This window comes from Juglans regia, chromosome 9 (genome assembly GCF_001411555.2).
Source record: "Juglans regia cultivar Chandler chromosome 9, Walnut 2.0, whole genome shotgun sequence".
Classification (NCBI taxonomy): Eukaryota; Viridiplantae; Streptophyta; class Magnoliopsida; order Fagales; family Juglandaceae; genus Juglans; species Juglans regia.
In genome coordinates, this window is record NC_049909.1 from 3,079,310 (window position 1) to 3,101,297 (window position 21,988).

The following is a 21,988-nucleotide window of genomic DNA, read 5'->3' on the forward strand; positions in this document are numbered from 1 at the left end:
ATTTTAAAAAAGTTTAGAAAGCATAAGGAGATTATAAATTTTCTTTTTTTTTTGGGGGGGAGCATTTTCTATATTTGTAGAATTATGTATAAAATCTATGGGGTATTTTATGTTTTCAAAAAGTTTGGGGCCATGGCCCCCTCTTGGTATAATGTGGGTCCACCATTGCACATGTTTTAGGTTTTGCATTAAAAAGAAAGGGTTTTGACACAATCCTAGCGCTAGGATTGGAGAATATTCTAGTAAAACTCTCATGTCCACTCTAGAGTGATTAAATTAGAGTGGTAACCCCTAGATTGACGAAGTAAAGTCAATGGTCTTTGAATGAGTTATTTTTAAAGGATTTTGGAGTGAAGTAGCAGTGCCTAACACTAGTGGGTGCGACACATTGTAAAAATAATGAAGGCGAATTGCATACTGCCATATCATATTGAAAGCTCATGATGAAGGCTTGTCAATGTGCCTGAGCGTGTCTGTATATGACGTACTCGAACCTAGTTAAGGGCCGATAATGTGTTGTTGTAACTAGTAGGGAGCCAATAGTTCATAGGGGTAGACATGAGGTGTCCAGAGATTGTTATATGGAATAAGTGTACAAGTGATTTAAATGAAATGGTACTATTGTTATATGGTTATGTTGTTACAAAAGGTCAGTGTTTTTGAAAAATAATATAGATGGTAGAAAAATGTTCTTTGTCAAAATTGCACATTCTTACTCATGCATCCATATTCATATTTACCTTATACATATGCTTAAGTTATCTCTATGTATTTTTTTATTTAACTTACTGAAATTTTCTTGAAAACTCATTATGGTAGTTTCCACTACCATTCTCTCTGAAATGGTAGAAGTTGTGATAGGACCCGATCATAGCAATAGGGAAGCATGAGCAAAATGAGCCCCCAATAGTTAAGGGAGCCCTGAATAGCCTCAAGAGATCTGGGGACCCTTCACTTGTAAAGCTGCTTGAGGTAGCCGAAAAGTTTATTTTTGATGTTTTGAAGCTTTTTTAGGACATCTAGAAGATAATGGAGAAAAATGACTTTTAGACTATATAATGGCTGTTGTGAACAATGTTTGAGGAATATTATGAAAGGTCATAGTTTGGTTCCCTATTTTGTATGGATGTTTTGAAAAAACTCTATTTTGGGGTTAATGGTACTTGAGTTGGTACCATGTTAAATTGCACAAACCATTACTAGTTATAATTATTTTGCTACGATTAAGAAACATGCATAAACATTCCTTTACCGCATCATCAAGCATGAGCACTAATTTTCCTCAACATCATTAACCTTTAATCATTATTTACCTTAACATCATTCATTTACATACTGTTAACCTCTGTGAAGTAGGGTTGATGACCTTTGCAATCAATGGGTCATCAGTAGGTGCACCGCTAGTAATGCATTCCGACATTGCCATATGTCCCAACCTCATGGTACCTTCCTCGTATGGCCAATTCATTAATCTCAAGCATTCTTGCCTTTGTTCTCTTTTATTTACATTAACCTTTATTTTTTTTTTTTTTTTTCAATAAACATTCACACAACATAGTACTAAATCATACGACAATCATGTGAAACTCTAGAATTCTATCATCAAGCATTGAGTTCATAAGATAAAAGGCTCTCAAAGAAAGGCTTATACATACATGTATACTTTTTGAAAATCATGCACTGCATATATATTTTGTTCTTATGAGACGAACTCAAACCGTCTTTAACCAAGCAAATATCGGGCAAATTGTCAAACTGGTTTAGCGATAGTATAGCAGCCTTCTATTTAATTTAAAAAAAAAAAAAAAAAAACTTTCCTTTTCCAAATCTCAATCTCAAGAAAGGTTATCAAAATTCTCAAAGATTCTCAAAATATTTAACCAGAAGTGGCCTAAATTCACTTGACTAAATAATGATCATACACAAACAAAAATTTTAGCAATACGGTAAAACACATGTAAGTGTCGCTAGTCTAGAAAAATCAAGTTGCTGCTTTCTTACGGGTAAACCGCTGCAGAGATTTGGGAAGCTCATCTTCCTCACTTACTTTTTGCTTCTTTCTAGACAGTTGGGGTTCCCGCATCTGTTGCTCCAAGAAAGGCCTTTTAACTTTAGTAATAATCTCCTGTTTCTTTTTCGCCCTCTTGCTCGGCTTATTCCTCCCCTTCGTTTTATTCTTCAAAGTAATGTTGCCCTTAACATCTTCTATGGCAGCTTCCATCTCGGCTTCTCTTTCCTCCTTTGTTGGCTTCTCTTTATTCCTCACTGGCTTCACTGTACCGATCTTTGAAGGGTCCAGCATAATTGTCTCAGGTGGAAGCTTGTCGAGAAGGAGATGCACTTCCTTCTCTCTCCGCTGTTTGCGTGTTTCAAACGGGTTTGCCACCCAAGAATCAAAGTTGGGTTCCCCAGATCCTGGAACCAGAATACTGGACCAACCCATAGAGTGCCCAATGCCTAGAACATCTTCGTATGGCCGAAACAACAAGTTTTTTATCTGGTATCCTTTCACCATTGAATGATTCATATATCTACTGTAATGCTCAGTTCCAGAGAGAATCTCTGCAAAGGAACAAGTTCCACGAGCAAGCAAACCTTTCTGGCTGAAATCTAAGGTATTTGCATGGCCTGGTAAAGTCTGGAGAACTTCATATTTCCTCAAGTCCCAAAGCTTAATTCTCCTTTCCTTCCCGGCCGTGGCCATGAGATGGCCATTAGGGTGGAATGCCAGGGCCGAAACAGGACCATGATGACACAGCATCTTGACAAGGGGAGCAGAGCTGTTAGGGTTCCACATGGTAACAGTTCCACCTGAGTGACCCAAAGCAACAACCCCGTTGACAGTATTCACCCGCATTACATCAGTGCGGCCTAAACCAGTCCGATAACTTTTGGAAGCACCCGTTGATACATCTTGATAATGGAGATGCCCGAATTTATTTATGGATGCCAGGATGAAGTGGTTTTTCAAATACTGAAGCCTCAACACCGTACCATGATCCTGAAAGATTGATGCACGTATTAGTTATGTTGCATCTCAAACAATAATCTAACATTAAATATCAGGAACTCCTTTGTGACATTCAATCTGGAAATAACCATTAAGAGTGAGCTGTGCATGCATGTGGACCCACATACATTCTCAGCTCAACGTTCAAGCTGAGACACTAACAAGCCTAAACCATAGTTCATACTCAGTCTCTACAATGGACCCATGATTCTGTCCCATTGATAGACATTTCCTGTTTTATAACATGTCTGGCCAGCCTTTGCAGTTGATTGACCAATAAATAAATGGGAGTACAATATTGCTCAAGTAAAAAAGAAAATTGATTTGACTTATTAAAATGGAAAGACTATCAGTTCAAGGTGAACATTAATGATAATTGGACTCATACTCTGCTCCACTCCAGCCACATGAACAAAGGGATCATATCGCGAAAACCCATCAAAGTTCTAAGAAGTATGACATAAAGCCAATTGAAAGTAAAGTTAAAACAGAATATGACTATTTCCCCACAGGAAGAACCATTTGAAAATGAGTAATGCTACTATGCCCCCTAATTTATACCACTGACTTTGCCCCTTTGATGTGGCACCATATTGTGGTGCCACATGGCTTATTAAAAAAGTATCTATTCAAAACAAAATAGAGTCCGAAAATATAAAAAGAGGAAGACTAAAACCCTAGATTCCCTCTACTCTTATGATTGTTTTTTTAATTTTTTTAATAAATCATTTGACACCACCTTGTGGTGCCCTATCAAGTGGGCCAAGTGAGTGGTATAAGTTAGGGGATAGTAGCATTACTCTTCGAAAATATATCACCAAAATGTTCGGATGAACACAAGACACCCACCAACTCACCATAAGTGACTTGCCTAATGTACATATCATAAGCAAACAAGAGCACACGCTGGATCAACAAAGGAAAAAAATTGATACACCCCTAATTAATCAATTTAAGAGAAACGACAAGCAAAACCTCAGGATATGGAGCAATTCTAAAAAAGAAAAAAAAAACAGCTGTTGTCAGATGGGTTGCAAACTCATATGCAAGGCCTAAGGTCTATGTACTGTCCATATATTATATATTTATATAACCAGTAGCCCATTGACAATTATAGAGGAGCAATTGGTGGCAATATTAAAAACCAAGGTATAACATGAATTATGTATTATATATTCATTAACTCATCCTCCTCAAACACCTCCAGGATAAACTCAAAGAACAAAAATTTAGCTCTAAAATAATCACACAAATCGTCCCAAAGAAGTATGCTGACCTTTAGGCAGTGAATTTCTATGCCCTCTGGACTATAAATATATGTGTACCTGCCATAATTTAGAGAAGTTAGATATAAAATTCAGATGTAGCTTCATAATGCCGTACGAGAATATTATCAATATAAAAAATACATAATGAAACAACATTTTATATAATTAAACTCAAGTATAATGGCTTTGTACTAAAATAATAACCCTAAAAAATATATGAAATAATGATGATAATCCTTTTAAGGAATATAGCAGGCTATTACTGATGCTAACACTGCCTTACAACACCATCTTGGTAACTATCAAATGACAACCAAGTGGCCACAGTTGGACATGGTTGAAAAGTCAACAAATATTTGCCTTGAACAAGGCAAACAAAGGGATATTTCAATGCCTTAAGAAAATGGCAAGGACGCAACTAGAATATATTAGTCCATGAAAACTTAAGTTTGGCCCCCCGAGGCACAAAGCAAATGGGGAAAACGAACTGGCTCAGTCATGAGTCATAAAAATTTTACCACGTGTAAAATTGAGGTTCAGGTCTAACTCAAAGCACCAAAAGGACAAACAGGAGACCAAAATAGACATTAAGCCAGGCTTCAACTAAGGTCGCAAGGAAAATTGTTCTAAGAAAAACAATTCAATTAATGACCACAAAAGTTTGGTTAAAAGCATTTAACTAATATGACCATCGTAATGCAGTACGCCAGTCCTTTATAACCGTATCTTTTTTTTTATATAAGTACTTTGGAAAATGGAAAATTGAAATGCATGTATGGTGAAGTTACTAAGTAAATGCCTCAAAGCGATGAATAAAAAAGTAGGCGTTAATCAGCGAAACTTCCCAACTTTGCTTTTTGCCTCCCTTTATAACCATCATATCTTAAATTATGACAATGAAAAATCCCAGAGTTCTTTGTAGGAAAAACAACTATACCCAAAAAACCAAAATGCATAATAAATAAGAAAAGCAAGAAAATATGCTCTTCAGATCATGTTACAACAATACGGTATTGACAAATCGTATAGCAAAGCATAAAAAGGATAATGGTCACCAATCATAGGTTGTGCTTGTTTCGACGTAAAATGAGGAAAAAAGAAAAATATATTCAAATGAAGATTTTTTTGGAAGAATTAATGATTTTCTGATGTTTAGTTGGCACCTTGAAAATAATACGGAAAAGAACTTGTGTTTGGTTGCATTGAAAACCATAGCTTATATATATGACTTCATTTATTGATAATTTTTTTAAAAGTAAAATTTTATTAATATCAACAGGTGTAACCAACTACATTGGATGTATACAAGTGAGAGAACACCTAACCCATAATAGATAACACAAATGAACAGTAAGTCCATCCAATATACACTAAGCCCGATTGGGACAACACGCCTCCCCACAGCAAAGCAAATCACTGTAACTACCCCAACCCCTTGTTTCCACAAAACTAAGACTCCACCCAAAACTCCCTTAGAAGCTAAATTGGACCATTCTACATATTACACCTGAAACTAATACTCCAACCCTTCCTACAAGGATGGAAGAAGGCTTCATAATACATCTGGTCCTGCCCTCCCTCTAGTCCTCCCTCGACTTGAACTATCTCCCTTAGCGTCGTAGCTGATTGCCCAAGTAAGACGCTTTAACTCCCTGCTCTTCTTAAATCTTGATTTCGTTTCAAGTGACCCGCCTCAATAGCAATGAGTAGTTTTGTGAATTGGGCATCAAATCCACCACATGTAACCCCCACATACTGTTGTATTTTGTTAACCATTTGCAAAACCCAATCCGATGATAAACCAACCAACGGAGGAAGAGATAATTGGGGGACAACATCTTCCCCAGACTAAGCTCTCAACTGTACACCAGGACCTAAACATTCCTCCTCGCAAGGCACCAACAACAAGCCCGAATTTTCCTCCACACCATCCTCTGCATTCAAATGCCATACCTCCTCAACAACACCCTTGTTGTCACAAGATGCCTGAAGAGATATTGAAAAATTGGTTCTCTTCGTCATGAATGGTGAGGCCATGGTCACCATTGGAGGTTTTGGGTTGGCGGCAAACCCATAAACTTCCTTCACCTTTGGCGTGGGTGTCGTTGTTTTGTCTGCAAGAACTAGAGATGCGCCACCCCTCAACAATCCTTTCTATGCCACTTCGGCATACCTTACATCTCCCACAAGCCTCGGCATTACACCATTTTCCTTCAGCTCCGATGTGGGGGTTATCGGGACAAAGGCTGATAACCCGACTTCGGCATACCTTACATCCTTTCCGCCTCAATAGCAATAAGTAGTGTTACATCGTTTCTTTGGGGAGAACACTGACCAAGAGTGTAACACTGAGCATCAACCTTTTCTGTGTCACCCGTGGTCAAGGGCATTCCATTTTGGCTGTCTCTACACCGATTTCCGACGTAGAACCCACTTCAAATGATCATGTTTTCCTTTTGACCCTCCACACTCTTCTAGATTTAGTTATAGGGACAAAGGCCGAACCCAACTTTTTGTTTTCCTTTATCTGATTTTAACGAATGCGGGCCTATCTTGGGCCCCCTCTTGTTGGGCCTTACAGCTCGATTACCTCCAACCAAAAGCAAGTCTATTTTTGTAGATAAAAAAGCAACCGCTGCCTCCAACTCGACAAGTTGGTTTTTCATCTCCTTTAATGTACTGTGCATATCTCTTTCAGCCATAGTCAAACTCCTACTAGTTCTGACCTTGCGTGGTTTGCATAGTCTCCAGATCACTTCCACAATTCCCCTTCTAGCCCTTGGAATCAAATTGAGTAACTAAGGTGTGACATATCTTCAAAGCTGCCACATATGATAGCCTCACCACCATAGTTGTGCTTGGGTCTGTTTGTTTCAACTCCAAATTAATGTTCTGATGACCAAATGTCTTCTCTTTCCTTCCATTACCCATAATCAAGAATGGATAAAAACAGAGCAGACTCTGCTAACTTTAAATTATTACATCGATTTTCTATATTTCTTTCTCCCAACCCAGCCCTTCATACCCTTACAGAATGACTAGATCACTCTACCTACCCCCTCCACCATATTTGGTAACAGTTAGATATCTTTTTTTTTTTTTATATAAGTTGGTAACAGTTAGATATCTACCATGCATGTTGGAGCCTCGTTGAGCCACAAAGCCTCTATTACCTTCGCACAAGTGTTTTGTGAATCCCAAGTTTCTCTCCGCCTGTAACACTGCTTCCACTGTAGCCACCAGCCACCCTATACCACTACAACCAATAACTACAAACCTCCAAACCCTTTTGCTCTTCTCCACAATTTTTATTGAGGACCTTGTTGTTTTTGTTGAAAGCTCAAAAGCCTTCGATTCCACCCAAAAGTGCACAAACTAACCCATCTCAATCAGACCTTCAATTTCAAATGCAAAGCCTTCCTAAGCTCCATTCCTCTTCGTTGCCACAAAAGAGAGCTTCAACAAGGAGAGAGATAGAACACTGCAGATCTGAACTCCCATCAATGCAAGAAGCTTTGTCGGCGCAGATCTTCACTACATTCTCCGTCCGAGTGTGGAGAGCTTCGATGAGGAGAGAGATAGCTGCAAGTTTGAACTCCTAGCGAGACAGTAAGCTTTGTCGGCGTAGATCTATGATCTCCACGAAAAGCCTGACAAGAGATAGATCATGTCACTGGAGAAGATCTCGACACCAGAGTACTCCCAGCAGAGTCGTTGGACGCCGTCGACTCTTTCTGTGTCGATGACACAGCCAACGGAGCCGTCAGTTGTATGCGTCACCACACTTAGGGCTCACGGGGCTCTAATAATTTCAGTACTAAAATTATAAAAACAAAATCCCTAGAGGTATTTTAGGACTTGTTGGGAACAAAACTAATCCATGATTCTAGGGACTATTGATAATTTTGATTTATAATATAAATATACTCTGGAAATATAGAAAATCAATCTAATAATTTTAAGTTACTTATTTGATAATTTTGATTTATAATATAAATATACTCTGGAAATATAGAAAATCAATCTAATAATTTTAAGTTACTTATTTGCAAAAATAATGTTTTTTAGATTTGCTGTAAATACAAAATGAAGGAATTGAGAGAAAGTACATAAGGCCATAAGGAGGAGAAAACATCAAATCTAATAATCTTTAAGACTATTTGCAATATAAAATTCCTTTCACAAAATATTAATTTTCTTTTATTTCAGCGAAAAACGACATCTATTTATTGTATGGGGGAAGAAAATGTGTAAAGGGGGGCAGAAAACGATTTTCCACCTCATGCACATGATTTTCCTGTTGACCCACTGGCCATTTTCTGTTAACTGCTCTTTTCCGCCCTTTCCAAACGGGTCAAGAGATGAATATGCTTTTACTGAAAAATATTTTCAGCTGAAGCAAACACAAAGTCCAAAACTAGATGAAAGAAACATGCCTTATTCTCATGTAGAAACAGAAGTAAAGCCAAGTAGGAATAAAAAAACAGATGAAAACATGCTAAATTGTAATGCTCAATCAAGAATGAAAGTTTAAATTCTGCAAACGCAAAAGTAAATCTTTTTTTTTTTTGGAATGGTAAAACAAACTCACAAAATTCCATTCATAAACTTAAATGAAATTATCAACTAAAATGGAGATGGCCAATCCAGTTCGAAACTAGATTAAGTAGGTTTATCAACTTGCACCAAAATTCCAAAGACAGAAGCAAGATTAAATCAAATTGCACCAAAGTTCAATTCAACGATGAGAAAATCTGAACATTATGCTTGAACACCATTTCCTAGGTAGTTAAGATGGCTTATAAGCAGAAGCTGCAGAAACCATATAAAGTCTGTCCCAATATCACATTCAACAGACAACAGGTAACCACTGCACTCATGTGCATCTATCTTATATTGATTCTTTTGGGTTGGTGTCTAAGATAAGAGTTATTCTCAGAAATTTCAGATAAAACGACTTTTATAAAGCAAATAGTTCTTTTTTTATAGGCAAAGAGAAGAGCAGAGCAATCACTTCTATTCATAAAATAGTTCTAGCAGAAAGGTCATACTTTTTCTGAGCAGCAGCAAAGAGCAGCTGATGGTCCAAGAATACCACATCTCGCACTGTCTCCCTAACCTGGAACAAGCGACAGTTACACAATCAGTCCAATAATACAGTTTTTTTTATAAGAAGACTTATTAATCCACATAATTAGGTATGGCCAGGAAGTATACCAAGAGATGAACCTAATTACAAGCTAAGCACTGTGAAAAGCAGCATAAAAGTCATTAAAATTAATCCCATTCAATACAATAGCTGATGCCCAAAGTAACAATGTATGAAAGAAAAAGTCCAATATTAGAGTTAAACAGTAAAGTTCAAATGCAAAACAAGCATACAAGCTAAAAGGCCTAAAAAATTATAGCAACTTTGTAAAGATATCACAGTAAGAGTTCTCAATGCAAAAACAGCCTCAAGTCAAGGACAGTTTCCAACTGCTTAATCAAATCCTAGTCTAAAACTCATAATTAACCCCTAGGGGTAGGCTCAAGTGGTAAAGGCCTTGGGCTTGGGGGTATGCTTCCCCCAAGTCTAAGGTTCAACCCTCTTTGGTGCAAACAATTTCTATGGGTCATCGGACAGGAGAATTTTCTCCTTGAATTACCCAAGGTGCACTTGTGGGAAACTCCTTGCCGAGAGCCTGTGCACCATTGGGATTAGTCAAGACGCTGTTTTCGCATACCCGGTGCCAATAAAAAAAATCTCATAATTGAGGTCAAAAACTTTTAATGGATCAATAGGGTATGATCTCAACAAATTTCTTAAGATTGATTTATTACCTTAGACCTAGCAGAACTGTTACAACATTCATTAAAGTACCTTCTGAGTCATGTGAAAATTCTATACACCACACTACCATCTCACTCTTATCATACTATGTAAAATATGACACATTTATCACCATTGGATGATTCTTTATTAGATGATTCTTTATCATCTAATGATAATAAATATGTCTCATCTTATACAGTGGGATGAAAATAGGATGAGTATGGAGTATAGCATTACTCTTTAGTAGAAATATTACTATTTGACACTAATGGACTGGTCAAAGTAGGAAGTTTGAGTTCCTGGCTTTTTTTTTTTTTTTTATTGGCATCGGGTGTCTAGGAACAACGTCCTGACTAATCCCAGAGGTGCACAGGTCCTCAACAAGAAATTTCCCGCAAGTGCACCTCGGGTAATTCAAGGGGAAAATCCCCTAGCCCAATGACCCCTAGAGATTGTTTGCACCCAAGGGGATTTGAACCTTAGACCTGGGGGAAGTATACCCCCAAGCCCAAGGCCTTTACCACTTGAGCCAACCCCTAGGGCGTTGAGTTCCCGGCTTTCATGACAACCCAAACAAAAAGGGCCAAAAAGTCGCTTTTGCAAATGATTTCTCTTTTGGTATGTGAAGCATTTCGCCCTTGGCACTTTGCATTTTGCAAATAAGCGTGCTTTTACCAACAATATGTCAGCTAACTCACAACCAACGTCATGTAAAGGTCTGCACTATCCAACTAGCTTCAATGAAAATTGAGAGGTGAAAAGCATAAGCATCAAAAGGTCAAAGCAAGTAGGAAGTACTCAACATGCTGGTTTATTTCTTTTTCATTCTAAATCAAGTATATTTCAAAATGTAACAAAAGATTAAAATAAGCATAATAAATAGACCAACCTATTTAAGTTCTTACTGATTGAAAATTGCCTATATGCTATTGATTTTGTAAGCTCAATTCAATATCAGGAGTAACATTAAGGATGTGCAGCATATATAAATCAATGCATGCGACTGCCCCCCAAAAAAGGGAAACAAAAAAATCATGGCACATCCATCTACTCATCGAATGATTACAATCCTAAGTGTTGCCAAGAAGTGTTCTATTCAAAAATTAATTACAAGAGCAAGCAATGGCTTTTAAAGGTCCATAGAAGAATGTCATAGTTTGGTACATCTAACATAAAGAATAAACTAAAAAAAATACATTATTCCAATGCTCATATGTCATTGATTAAAAGGATTCATCTGTCTCATTCACTAAAAGGGCAATCTCAACTTTGAAGAACCATGGCATACCTGAAACTCTCTGCGTACTTCAAAATTCTTCATGTCAACAATTGCCAGGTGGCCCTTTCGTCCAGCAACAGCCATATATTGACCACTTGAGGAAAAATCCATTGTGTACGGACCCAGTTCTGCTCTTGTGAGTTACATATGCAAGAAATATGCTACCTCTGAGTACAACTACAGATAAAAATTGAGAAAAAGCTGCCCCATAATATAGAAATGTACAATCATACAAGTATACAATTATATAAAAGACACAAGGGCTCCAGTTCACCACATATACTCACTCAAATACAAAGTATCACAATCTCCCCCCCATATATTCCTAATGTCCTCGTAGGGCCATTCCATCATAGATGGCACTGCTCAAGTCCCAAATTTCGAGTTGGGATTGGCTTTGATACCATTTTGTAACACCAGAAGGAAGGCTCAAGCCACATTTAGACCTATACTCCAAAAGGAAAAGTAAATGGTATAATTGGAGCCGCTTAGAATCAATATAAAGAGTTAAGAACTCATTTCTCCCAAGTAATGTGGAATCTCATTCACCACCTATACAAACTCAAATATGGGGTATAACACGAAAGGCTTAACTTTATTATCCAAGTAAATATAGGAGGCAAGAGTGGTTATAGTCTTAAAGAGGATGTTTTGTAATATGTGCTTACCAAATTGATATGCAATTGGTTTGTCATTAACATAATATGAAGGAATTAGTACTAGCATTATTTATCACTTATCACAAATGCTACTAGTATTCTTTAACAATAATTACTACTAGTAATTGGCTTTACTACTAGAAAGCATTTGCACTTAAGTGCGCCTAGTGCTTTCACCAACATTGTTTTATGGTCAAATCTTAATGGATAACATGATAGTTTGGAGGTGAAAAAATGCACGTCCCCAAGACTATGGAAGCAGGTGATTAAAGAAATAGGCCACTTAATATCCAGTAAAGCAACCTGAAACATTATTTTAAGTCTGTAAATATACTAACCTTCGAATCATACTGGCAATAATCACAGAGAAGCGATTAGAAAACTAGATGCAAACCTGGTAAAACAACATCATATTGATTCCTTGCGCTCGAGATATCTACTGCTTGCCCAATGTCTTCTTGTTTGAACCTCCATGTCTTCTCTACTGGACCTTCAGCCTCCAGATAACCCCCCTCGCTTGGCATAAGCCACTGGATAATTTGGCCACAAAAATGCATATCATTCAGATAACATGGGCACATTATCATGTTTGCTAAAAGATCTCGCTAAACAATGCATACGTTCAGAATACCAAAGTAGAAACCAATTTATAAAAGCACTAAAAAAAATTTACACTCGTATGAAGCTAATTTATTCAATTTTGTAACTGGATAAACATAACTCAAAAAAATTAAAAAAAAAACTATTTGAAGTGGAAAGTGAATCAAGAAGGATTCACCTTCTCAAACTTAGCAGCAGCCTTAGCAGATTTTCCATACAAGTTTTCTCTATGAGCAAGTTGACCTTTGAGTTTTTTATCTTGTAGAACCTGAAAATATAGAGATTCACATTCAATATACATTATATAAAACTTTTCAAAGGAAACAAAACAACCACCCTTCAGGCACACCTCCAAGTTAGCAGCACCGCCTCTTAGGTACTTCTCCATTTTCAAATCTAACTCCTCAGACATCTCCTGCAAACACATAGCAATCGTGCGATACTCACAAGGGCCGAGAACAGAGAGCTCGTGACAGAGGGAAAAGCCGTGCGATACTCACAGAGAGAAAAGGAGAACCAACTGCGACGGTGGGTCTGGGTGGCTGGCCGAGAGTCAAGGTGGCGCAACTGGAGGCTCCCTCTGAACGTGGTGTTGAGAGAGAGAGAGAGAGAGAACTGTCAAACCGAGAAATCAACGAGAATAGGAGGGGATTCCGACGGGGGGCTCACCGGAAATAGCGCGAGGTGCTGAGGGTGCCTGGTCGGCGAGTTCTATGGCTGCCGAGAGGTGTTGCGACGTTCCCCGCGGTGGTTGACGGTGGGCGGCGGCGCCTTCTGTGGTGGTTTCTGGCGAGGTGGCTGTCTGGGTTGGGGAGAATGGTTCTGGCAGTGAGAATTATACTAGGGTTTTGCCGTGTGATTGGTAACGAATTCACAAGTGCATGATCGTTTGATGGAGGGACCGTTGTGGGAAAAGGGGTTATACTGGAGTTTTACCGTGTCAACTCGTTACCAATTATGACTTTTCATCCGGTTTCCGACGCGGTAATTCGGTATATCCGGACCGAAACTCAGATTTTAATATTCGGGTCGAAATTTATACCGGATTAGTCCAGGTTAGATGCGGGTCAAAACTTAGATGAATCCAAAATTTTTAAAACTAATTCTGAATTCCAAGTTGAACTCGTTTTTTTTTTTTCTTTTACATTAGAATTCACAAAAAAATAATCAGATAATTAATGTAGTATTTCTTTTTTCTAATGGTACACGAAAGAGATTATTCAAATCTCCCGCTCTTCTTTCATTAGGACTGTCATTACGAATGTCATTCTCATTTTCGGAAAAAGAATGAGACAACAAAGATGACAACATTAAGAAGGGGAAAAAAAAAAAAGGAGGAACAATTTAACATGGACAAAAAGGTATAGATAAAGAGTCCTAGATAAAGGTATTAGATGTTTCAAGTCGCTAGGCATGCTAATCTAATGTTTGTGATGTTCTGTAAGCTACAAGCCATAAAGTTGATTGGATGTGCAAATTCTAAAAGGTCTATATTAAAAACAAAATGTGACGGACCCAAAAGGTGGCCTCCCAAGTTTCAAAGAGAAGATCACTGAAATGCAATCTTACTCAGTACTCACGGTCGGCACTTCTCTGAACTAACAACACGCTTCCCCTCTATCATTCTATCATCTCACCACAGCCTTTTCACCATCTCCCATGTAGGAATCCCTATACAATAAGTACTGTGCACTCTTCTCTCTTAAGTCAGTGTCTATCTTTAACAGCTAGAAGATAGTCACACCACCACAAAAAAATATAGTTGTAGATAAGTATTGGAATTTGCGTGTGAAACAATAGACTCTTCTTGTGTATTTATTTTGATTTTCAGAAGTAGTGACATTTGAGAATTAATATGACAGGAGCCATTAGAGAGCGAAGTAGTGAACTTTGATTTGTTATGGAAATCTGTGAAGTTGAAAAAAATAAAATTCCTAGTACCATCGGGTTTAAACTCGGGTTCCGAGTTTAAAATCCTAGATTTTACTATACGGATACCGACCCAGGTTTGTTCCAAGCTGGAACTCGTAATAGGAACCCGATTATCCGGGTTCTGGACCGAGCTGGAAAAAAACTCAGCTCGAATGAACAGTCTTATTACCAATCAATAGATTTGCTACTCATCATCTACACCCACTACACACCACAGTTATTTTTATTTTTTATTTTTATTCTTCCTAAACTAATTGAATTCTTATATTTATCATTCATACATCACAACATATTTAGTAAGAGAAAAAAAAATTAAAAGTTAAAAAATTATTTGTAGTGTGTGGTATGTTGTGTGTGAATAATGAGTACAATTTTTCATTAAGTAAAATCACTATCTCAAAATAGATCTTATAAACTATTAAGAAAAATACTAATAATAATAATAAAATAATAATAATTCTTCTAAACCCTAATTTAGGACCTATATGTTACAATCTCCTCTCTTTAAAAGGATTCTCGCCCTTGAGATAAAATGTACTCCAATCCATTCCAAAACGTCGGAATGTATTAAATACCTTGGACTCCACTTGTCTTTCTTTCCCAAACCTCTTCATTCCCTTCATTGAGACAACCTTTAGGAATACGTAAGAAATTCTAGGGGAACCGTGAGCTACTCCCATAAATAACTAAAATAGTTAATATTCTGGTTGGTCAGGTTGTTATTCGGAGAATAACAGCCATCCAATGGTGAGTGCCACCTAGACTTCTCACCTTAGCTACCATGTGCTCCACGCACAGTGACCCATCCCTCATATCCCCTCTCCATCCTCTCGCACAGAACACACACAATTGACCCCCCCTCTCCACCACTCTCTTCGGCCCCTTTCTTCGCCGTTGCTTCCATTGCTCCTGACCCCTCTCCTAATTTTCGTATGGAAACCCCCATCTATGCACCATCTACAGTCATGGTTCCCTGAACTAGCTTCGCAAATCATCTGGCTCTTGCTTCCTAGAGCACATGGGAGAAGAAACAGTCTAAGGATGCTAGCTTGAAGCAATCCCAGGTGATGGGTACTCATTCGTCGAGTTCGAGATACAGTAATTCCCATGCAGCAGACCACCACTCATCTGCTTCATCCATTAGTACACAGGTTGCATACTCCACCTTTTGCTCGTCGGTACAAAAAAGAGTCCTAAAAATCTTCTCCATCCTTTTAATCTAACTTTCAACGTCTAGTACTTTCAACTTGCCATCAAAGGTTGGAGGATGTTGTTGAGTAAACTGATCTTTGATGTCTAAGCATGTCAGTCAACAGACGTATAGTTTCAACTAATCATTGCCCTCTATCTATCAGGGGACTCTGATTTTCTTGATTGATATCTCCACCAGGAATATCATATGTAAATGTCAAAGCCATTGGAGCATGTTTTCGCAACAAAAGACCTAAGCTTATTCAAAAAAGTCTGTTTTCATACTCTCATTTTTTAACCTTTTTATATCTTTGCAAAACTTTTATAAAAAACCTATAACATGCAATGAATATTCATCAAACTTATATATTATTATATTAAATATAACTCATAAAAATATCAAACCAATATTTGTCAAGAACGCCATAAAATAAAAATAAAAATCAAAGAATCACATTTTGTTTAGTTTATTGCTCACAATGACTGCTTCATGCTTAAACAAGCTTTACACCCATCAAATGACCATAAAAATTTTCACCAAATGTACCAAAAGAAACTAGACTCAAATAGGAACAACTTATATGAAGGTTAATTTGTGAGAAAAGACTTTTAACAGTTTCGAAAAAGTCAAGCAAGGTAGGCCAGAAAAACTGTATGAGAGCTTCTCTGGTTTCCTCTCCAATAAAAGGTTTCAAAAGTGATCAAAAGCTAGTGAAATGGACAAGGACAAAATTTATACATCTGTAAGGGTACTAGAAGATGTGTAAAAGACACTTTGGGTGATGTGGTGTCAGCCATAACCAGATACAAAACCAGGCACCACATCTCATGGTTTTTAGCCTTGCTGTTGTCGAGTGAGAGGGAGGTGGTGAGGTGGATTTTGGCCTTCCCATCAAACACTATTTGGGATTGACTTGGGCAGTGAAAACTTTCTCCACAAGTCTTGTCTTGGTGGTGCAATTTCATGAGACTTAATAGGCCTTAACCGAATGGACCTAGTTTGGGGTTTCAATCGGGTTTGGTTTGGGGTTTGGGTTTCTAATAATCTCAAATCCAATTTTTCTTTGCCCAATAAAATAACCAAGATATAAAAGAATAAATAAGAATGTAATAACATGAATTTGAGTGGTTAATAGTATGTAGAAGTGATTTAGTTAAGCGATTAAACACTAAGCTACAACTAGTTTCAATTTAGGATTTGGAGACAAACTTTTGGGATTTGGGGTTTCGGTCTTCACCAAGATTTTGAGGTTTCAATTGGATTCCAAATATTTGGGGTTTAACTAGGGTTGAAACTTTCTTTGGTTTGACACAAATTGGATGATGGTTGGATGGAATAGGATTCTGCTTAGGTGGCATGATCACAAAACTTGATTTTCCTTCATATTTCCATCTTATGGTTCCTCTTAGTGCCAAATGTCTAAACAAATTTTACCAAGTGTGGCTAAAATTTTACCAAGTGTCCAAATAAAACTTCTCTAACTTAATTTGGACATTTCACACACTGTAATCTTGAAAAACATTGGATTGAGTGCCCCATGACGCTTACACAGAATTGCAAGAAAAGAAAGAATGAATCTTGTACTTTATTGAACTAAGAAAATGGAATTATTCCATATAATTCCAACCTCCACACAATTTGCCTTCAAACTCAACCACGCCTGCAACTTTCCCTCCTTCAGTATTTATTTAACCAAAATACAAGACCAAAAACGCACCAATATTACACATAGCACCCAAATGCATCGTATCACAATACTCACATTCTCAACGCACCGTATTATTTACAATTATAAGCCCTCTCCCTTACAATACATGAAATGCCCTGTTTAACTAAACCTAATGTAACACCCCACTTAAAATTATCTTAGGGCTTGGACTTAGCACCTAAAATCTTAGCTAGTGTAAATTGAGATTTTTTTTTTAGAAAATTTTAGAGCTTAATTGGCATAAGAATTCACACCATTGTTTAGTTAGTATTGTTAGAAGATTTTAGTTTTTTCAATTTTAAGGATAAATGCCAAGAGGCCAATAGTAGTATGACACATGGCATATGGATGGGTTAAGCAAATGGGCTAAGTGTTGGATGGATTTAGAGAAGCCTAAAAGTGTTTTATTTAGAGTCCTAGTTTACTAAGGATGAGATGGACTAAGGATAGATTTAAAAGCCTTAGGCCCAATTTGGGAGAATTAAGACCTAGATTAGCTAAAAGTTAAATCCATTGAGTATTTAGTTATTATAGAGCAAAATATGCTCACAATAGATTAGCTAAATTCCAAATATTTAAAATTTAGCTACAGTGACTTTCAAAAGTTTTTCCAAATTTAAAAGTTATTGTACATACATCAAATACATATTTTATTAATTATTTCTCTCTCCCATTCTTTCTATCACATATTTTATCACAATTGGTATATTAATTTGAGTTAGTGATATATTAATCTAATAAGAATATGATTATTAATTAATATATAATAGGTAGAATAGTAAAATATGATAAAATAAAATAAATTAATAATTAAAAAAATTAAATATTTTTGAAATTATTATTTATTCATTATATACATTACTATATAATGAATAAATGTATAATCTAATATGAAAAATTGATGTGAATAACCAAAACCAAATTCATCTTATATTATTTTATTGTTATATAATGAAAAAATAGTTATTACAATATGACGATTTATATGAATGGAATAGTTAAAAGTCAAATTTCTTTTACATTCATAAAAAATGTCCTTTATCTTTTACTAATCCAATGAGAGTGCTCTTAGGCCCTTGGGCATTAGTCCCTTATGCATAACTTAGTAAAAGTGAAGGATATTGGCCTAATCTAACAAAGACCCAACATTAGGATCCAAACTTAGTGGGCCATTAAGGCCAAGGATAGGCCCCATAAATCTAGACATGAGACCTTTGGATAAGCCCACTCCTAAGCCCACAACCAAGGCTTGCTCTTTGGCCCAATAAAAGGTCAATCCATGAAGCCCAAGCTTGGTATTTTATTTCATTCTTCCAAATGTGATTCACATACACCATACCATTGGTTTCTCTTAAACTTAAGTTGAACCACACGCACCTAAGGTTCCCTTCCAACCATGGTTAAACTTCTAACTTGAGTTAAGAAGCACTATTCATCTCAGACATGAATAGTAAGCTAATCATCATGATTTTTGTATAGTTTTCTTTAAAGTATTTTGCTCATAACTATAATCTGAAATCTTTGGATTTTATAATTTTTTTGCATCATTCTTAGACAACCCTAGAAGGTTAGGCTTAACCCAACCCATGTCAATTGGAACCAAGCCATGTCAATGGCAACACAACCACCAATCGGCACCCTTGGTGCATCACCATGCACCACTTCATCAAACTAGCCCTAAACTCACGCCTCTTCCACATTTTTTCAAAGAGTTTTCTATACATTCATATCTCGTCATATCACCTAAGAATCAGACCTAGAAATGAACAAAATAGTTTCAAGAAACATAAGCCTAAAACTCAAATATTCACCTAGGAAGCTAGTTGAATTCAAACCGGCTGCAACTTGATTCTTCAAAGAATTTATATACCTATTTGTCTCACTTCCCCACGCCACCACCCTTGTCATTGTTTTCCTTGGAAGTGCTTCAAAGCACTCAATTGAAAGTTTACCCAATTACCTCCCCAATGCAACCCAACCTATTGGCTCAAAGAGAGGCACTCACATGAACCACCCCTTTTTTCACCTCTTTTATTTTCAGCTCATCTATGATCACATGGCACCCAGTCCCTCTTCTCTTCCTCACTTGAAAAAGGCTGCAAATAGTGGTAATAATGCCCTCAACTAGACCAAGAGAATGGGACAAGAACTGATGCAAAAATCTAGACAATCTTGATGCAAAACTATCAGCACCCTTTGTGTATTTTTGTTTGTATTTATTTTTTGTTTTATTTTCTTCACCAAGGCAGCACCCTACACCTATAAACACATTCTAGCACCTAAACTTGTTGAAATCATCAAGCTTTAGAACATTATTCAGCTGACCAAGTAACGACAAATATGGAAAATCACTCAACACCTCCACCACCCACCTCGACCAATCAACTCCCTCTTCCTTCAAGTCCTTGCCGTGTACCCCTTGCCTCTCACCCCCATTGAACCCTATAAATACCCCCCTTCATCCCTCACTTCCTTACACAACTCCTCAAAGCATTCCTCTAGTGTTCTTGAGAGCCTTTCACTTTAGTGTAAGAGAAGTGAGAAACCGAGTGAGTTGAGAGTTGTTCTTGAAGTGAGTTAAGTTCGGGAGCTTAAGGACCACAATTTTTGTAAGTGTTCTTGCCCATCTTTTGTAAGTGTTAGAATAACATGTTAGGCTTTGAGTTATGTCATGAGAATGAGGATTTGATTGAATTACATGAGGTTTAATTGGAAGAGATTCACATTGGTTCAGATTTGAAGTTCTTCATGTGTGAATTGTTTTGGTATAAAATTTTAGTCATATCATGCCTTTATATGATTTTTTTATGTTTTAATATTGTCTTTGAAAGAATTTTTAAAGGTTTAAATTTGAGTTAAAAAGCATGTCATGATAGGTTTATGAATCCATATCTTGTGTTGATCATCAAACATGTTTCGGTTTCACTTGATTGAAGTTTATTTATGAAATCATGGTTAGATTTTCCTAAGCTTGAGTAATGAGAATTTAGAAAAGACTTGTGATTGGGATAAGAATAAGAATCCATGATTTATTTAGGTTTTAAAACTCTCTTTGACAAGGAAACGCTAGAAACATCATGTATATACTTAGTTGAGGGTTTAGTGATGATTTGGCTTTTGATCAATGCATAAGTGTTGGGATGAATTCATATGACCTGAATACAAGTTATAAAAATGTCCCTAAGATTATATTCATGGTTGTCACTTGATGAATTTTGAGCGCACATGCATCTATAAAACTTATAGATTTAAAATAAGATATAGGTCCATGTAGATGCATGCCATTGGTTGGTTGAATTTGACGTAGTTATAATTTGATTTTTGCAATTATAAGGGCATAGATGATTCCAAAACATAGAAAATATGATGTTTGTGAAATTTGGTGAATTTTAGTAAATTTTGGGGGCCAAGTACATATAGTGAAAATTTAGGGCCTAAGTGACAATTTCGAAAACGTATAGGAGAAGTTTTGTAAATACTAAATTTTTTAATCTTTTGATTATGAACATCTTCCTAGTTATGCAATTCCTAACGTAGAATACCTATATTTACAACTGCACCAATTTCCTAACATCCAGAAAGTCTGTAAGTTAGCTTATAACTTACTCTTAGGTAATTTATTTATGATTTATGTATAAATGCCACATTTATGATATAAATGTCATTTTGAGCATGAAACATCATGTTATATAATACATTGAGTATTTAATTATTTGCTTACATGACATGTGTAATTTTCTTCATTTTAACATATCATATGAAATTGTCATTTTCACATGAAGCATACTTCACAAGCACATGTCATAAAAAACATTTACAAGCATTGCATGAAAAGAAATTTTGTCATGACCCCGAATACTAGGATGAAAAATTATTTTAGTAGAACTCTTCTGTCCACTCTGGATTGAATAAGAACGGAGTGGAAACCCCTAACTTTGACAAAGAACCGTCAATAGGATTTGAATGGATTTTTTTTAAAGAATGTCGGAGCGAAGTCATTTATGGCACCTAATACTGGTGGGTGCACCTAACGAGTTTGTAGATAACGTAGTTTCAACATGAGTTGTACTACGATCACCGACAAGTACTCACAATGCATAATGAAGAGCTATGACAATATCATACGTTATGTTATTGTTAATTATGACTCTAATAATATTCAAATGTTATGTTTTGAGAATATGATGTGAGAAATGTTCTCTGTAAGAAAATGTGCATCAAGATTTTTCTGAAAATGTTGAGGAATTTCGATGGGAGACAAATACTGAAATCTTATCTACATAGCATGCATCTCATGTTTATCATTAATCATGCATATTTTATCTCTGTGCAAGTTAGTTGTTTAACTTACTGAGATTTCAAGTAAATTTCACCATTGTAGACCCACTACCATTCCCCCTGAAATGGTAGAACTTGTGTCAAGACCTATAGAGGACGAACAGTATGGACCGTTGGATACATATAGTTGAAGAGGAGCTGGATCTCCAGTGAAGGCTTGATTTAATTTTAATGTTTATAGCATTGA

General features: G+C 36.6%; 1 protein-coding gene and 1 non-coding gene across 4 annotated transcripts; both read right to left on the minus strand.

The window, feature by feature from the left end:
- Positions 1-1,766: 1,766 nt before the first annotated feature.
- Positions 1,767-13,556, minus strand: LOC108983139 (probable U3 small nucleolar RNA-associated protein 7). 3 transcript variants are annotated; one of them, XM_035694079.1, is made up of 9 exons: positions 13,301-13,556; positions 13,132-13,211; positions 12,981-13,046; positions 12,810-12,899; positions 12,426-12,561; positions 11,382-11,500; positions 9,330-9,397; positions 4,287-4,335; positions 1,767-3,001 (listed from the first exon to the last, which is right to left on the minus strand). In XM_035694079.1, the coding sequence occupies exons 3-9, from the start codon at positions 13,041-13,043 to the stop codon at positions 1,982-1,984; spliced, it is 1,545 nt and encodes a 514-aa protein (XP_035549972.1). In that variant the 5' UTR covers positions 13,044-13,046; positions 13,132-13,211; positions 13,301-13,556; the 3' UTR covers positions 1,767-1,981. The 3 variants fall into 3 exon arrangements, with proteins under 3 accessions (XP_035549972.1, XP_018810232.1, XP_035549971.1); XM_018954687.1 differs by having other exon boundaries at positions 13,132-13,556; XM_035694078.1 differs by having other exon boundaries at positions 12,981-13,556.
- On the minus strand, positions 5,048-5,179 carry LOC118349535. The gene has a single exon (XR_004802490.1). It is a non-coding gene; the product is annotated as a small nucleolar RNA snoR83 (small nucleolar RNA).
- Positions 13,557-21,988: the final 8,432 nt, after the last annotated feature.

Coding starts and splice junctions, on each gene's coding strand:
- LOC108983139 (XM_035694078.1), bottom strand. CDS start 13,058: ATGTGTTTGCAGGAGATGTCTGAGGAGTTAGATTTGAAAATGGAGAAG. Junction 12,900..12,980: donor GCGGTGCTGCTAACTTGGAG/GTGTGCCTGAAG, acceptor CTATATTTTCAG/GTTCTACAAGATAAAAAACT. Junction 3,002..4,286: donor TAGAAATTCACTGCCTAAAG/GTCAGCATACTT, acceptor TCAATCTTTCAG/GATCATGGTACGGTGTTGAG.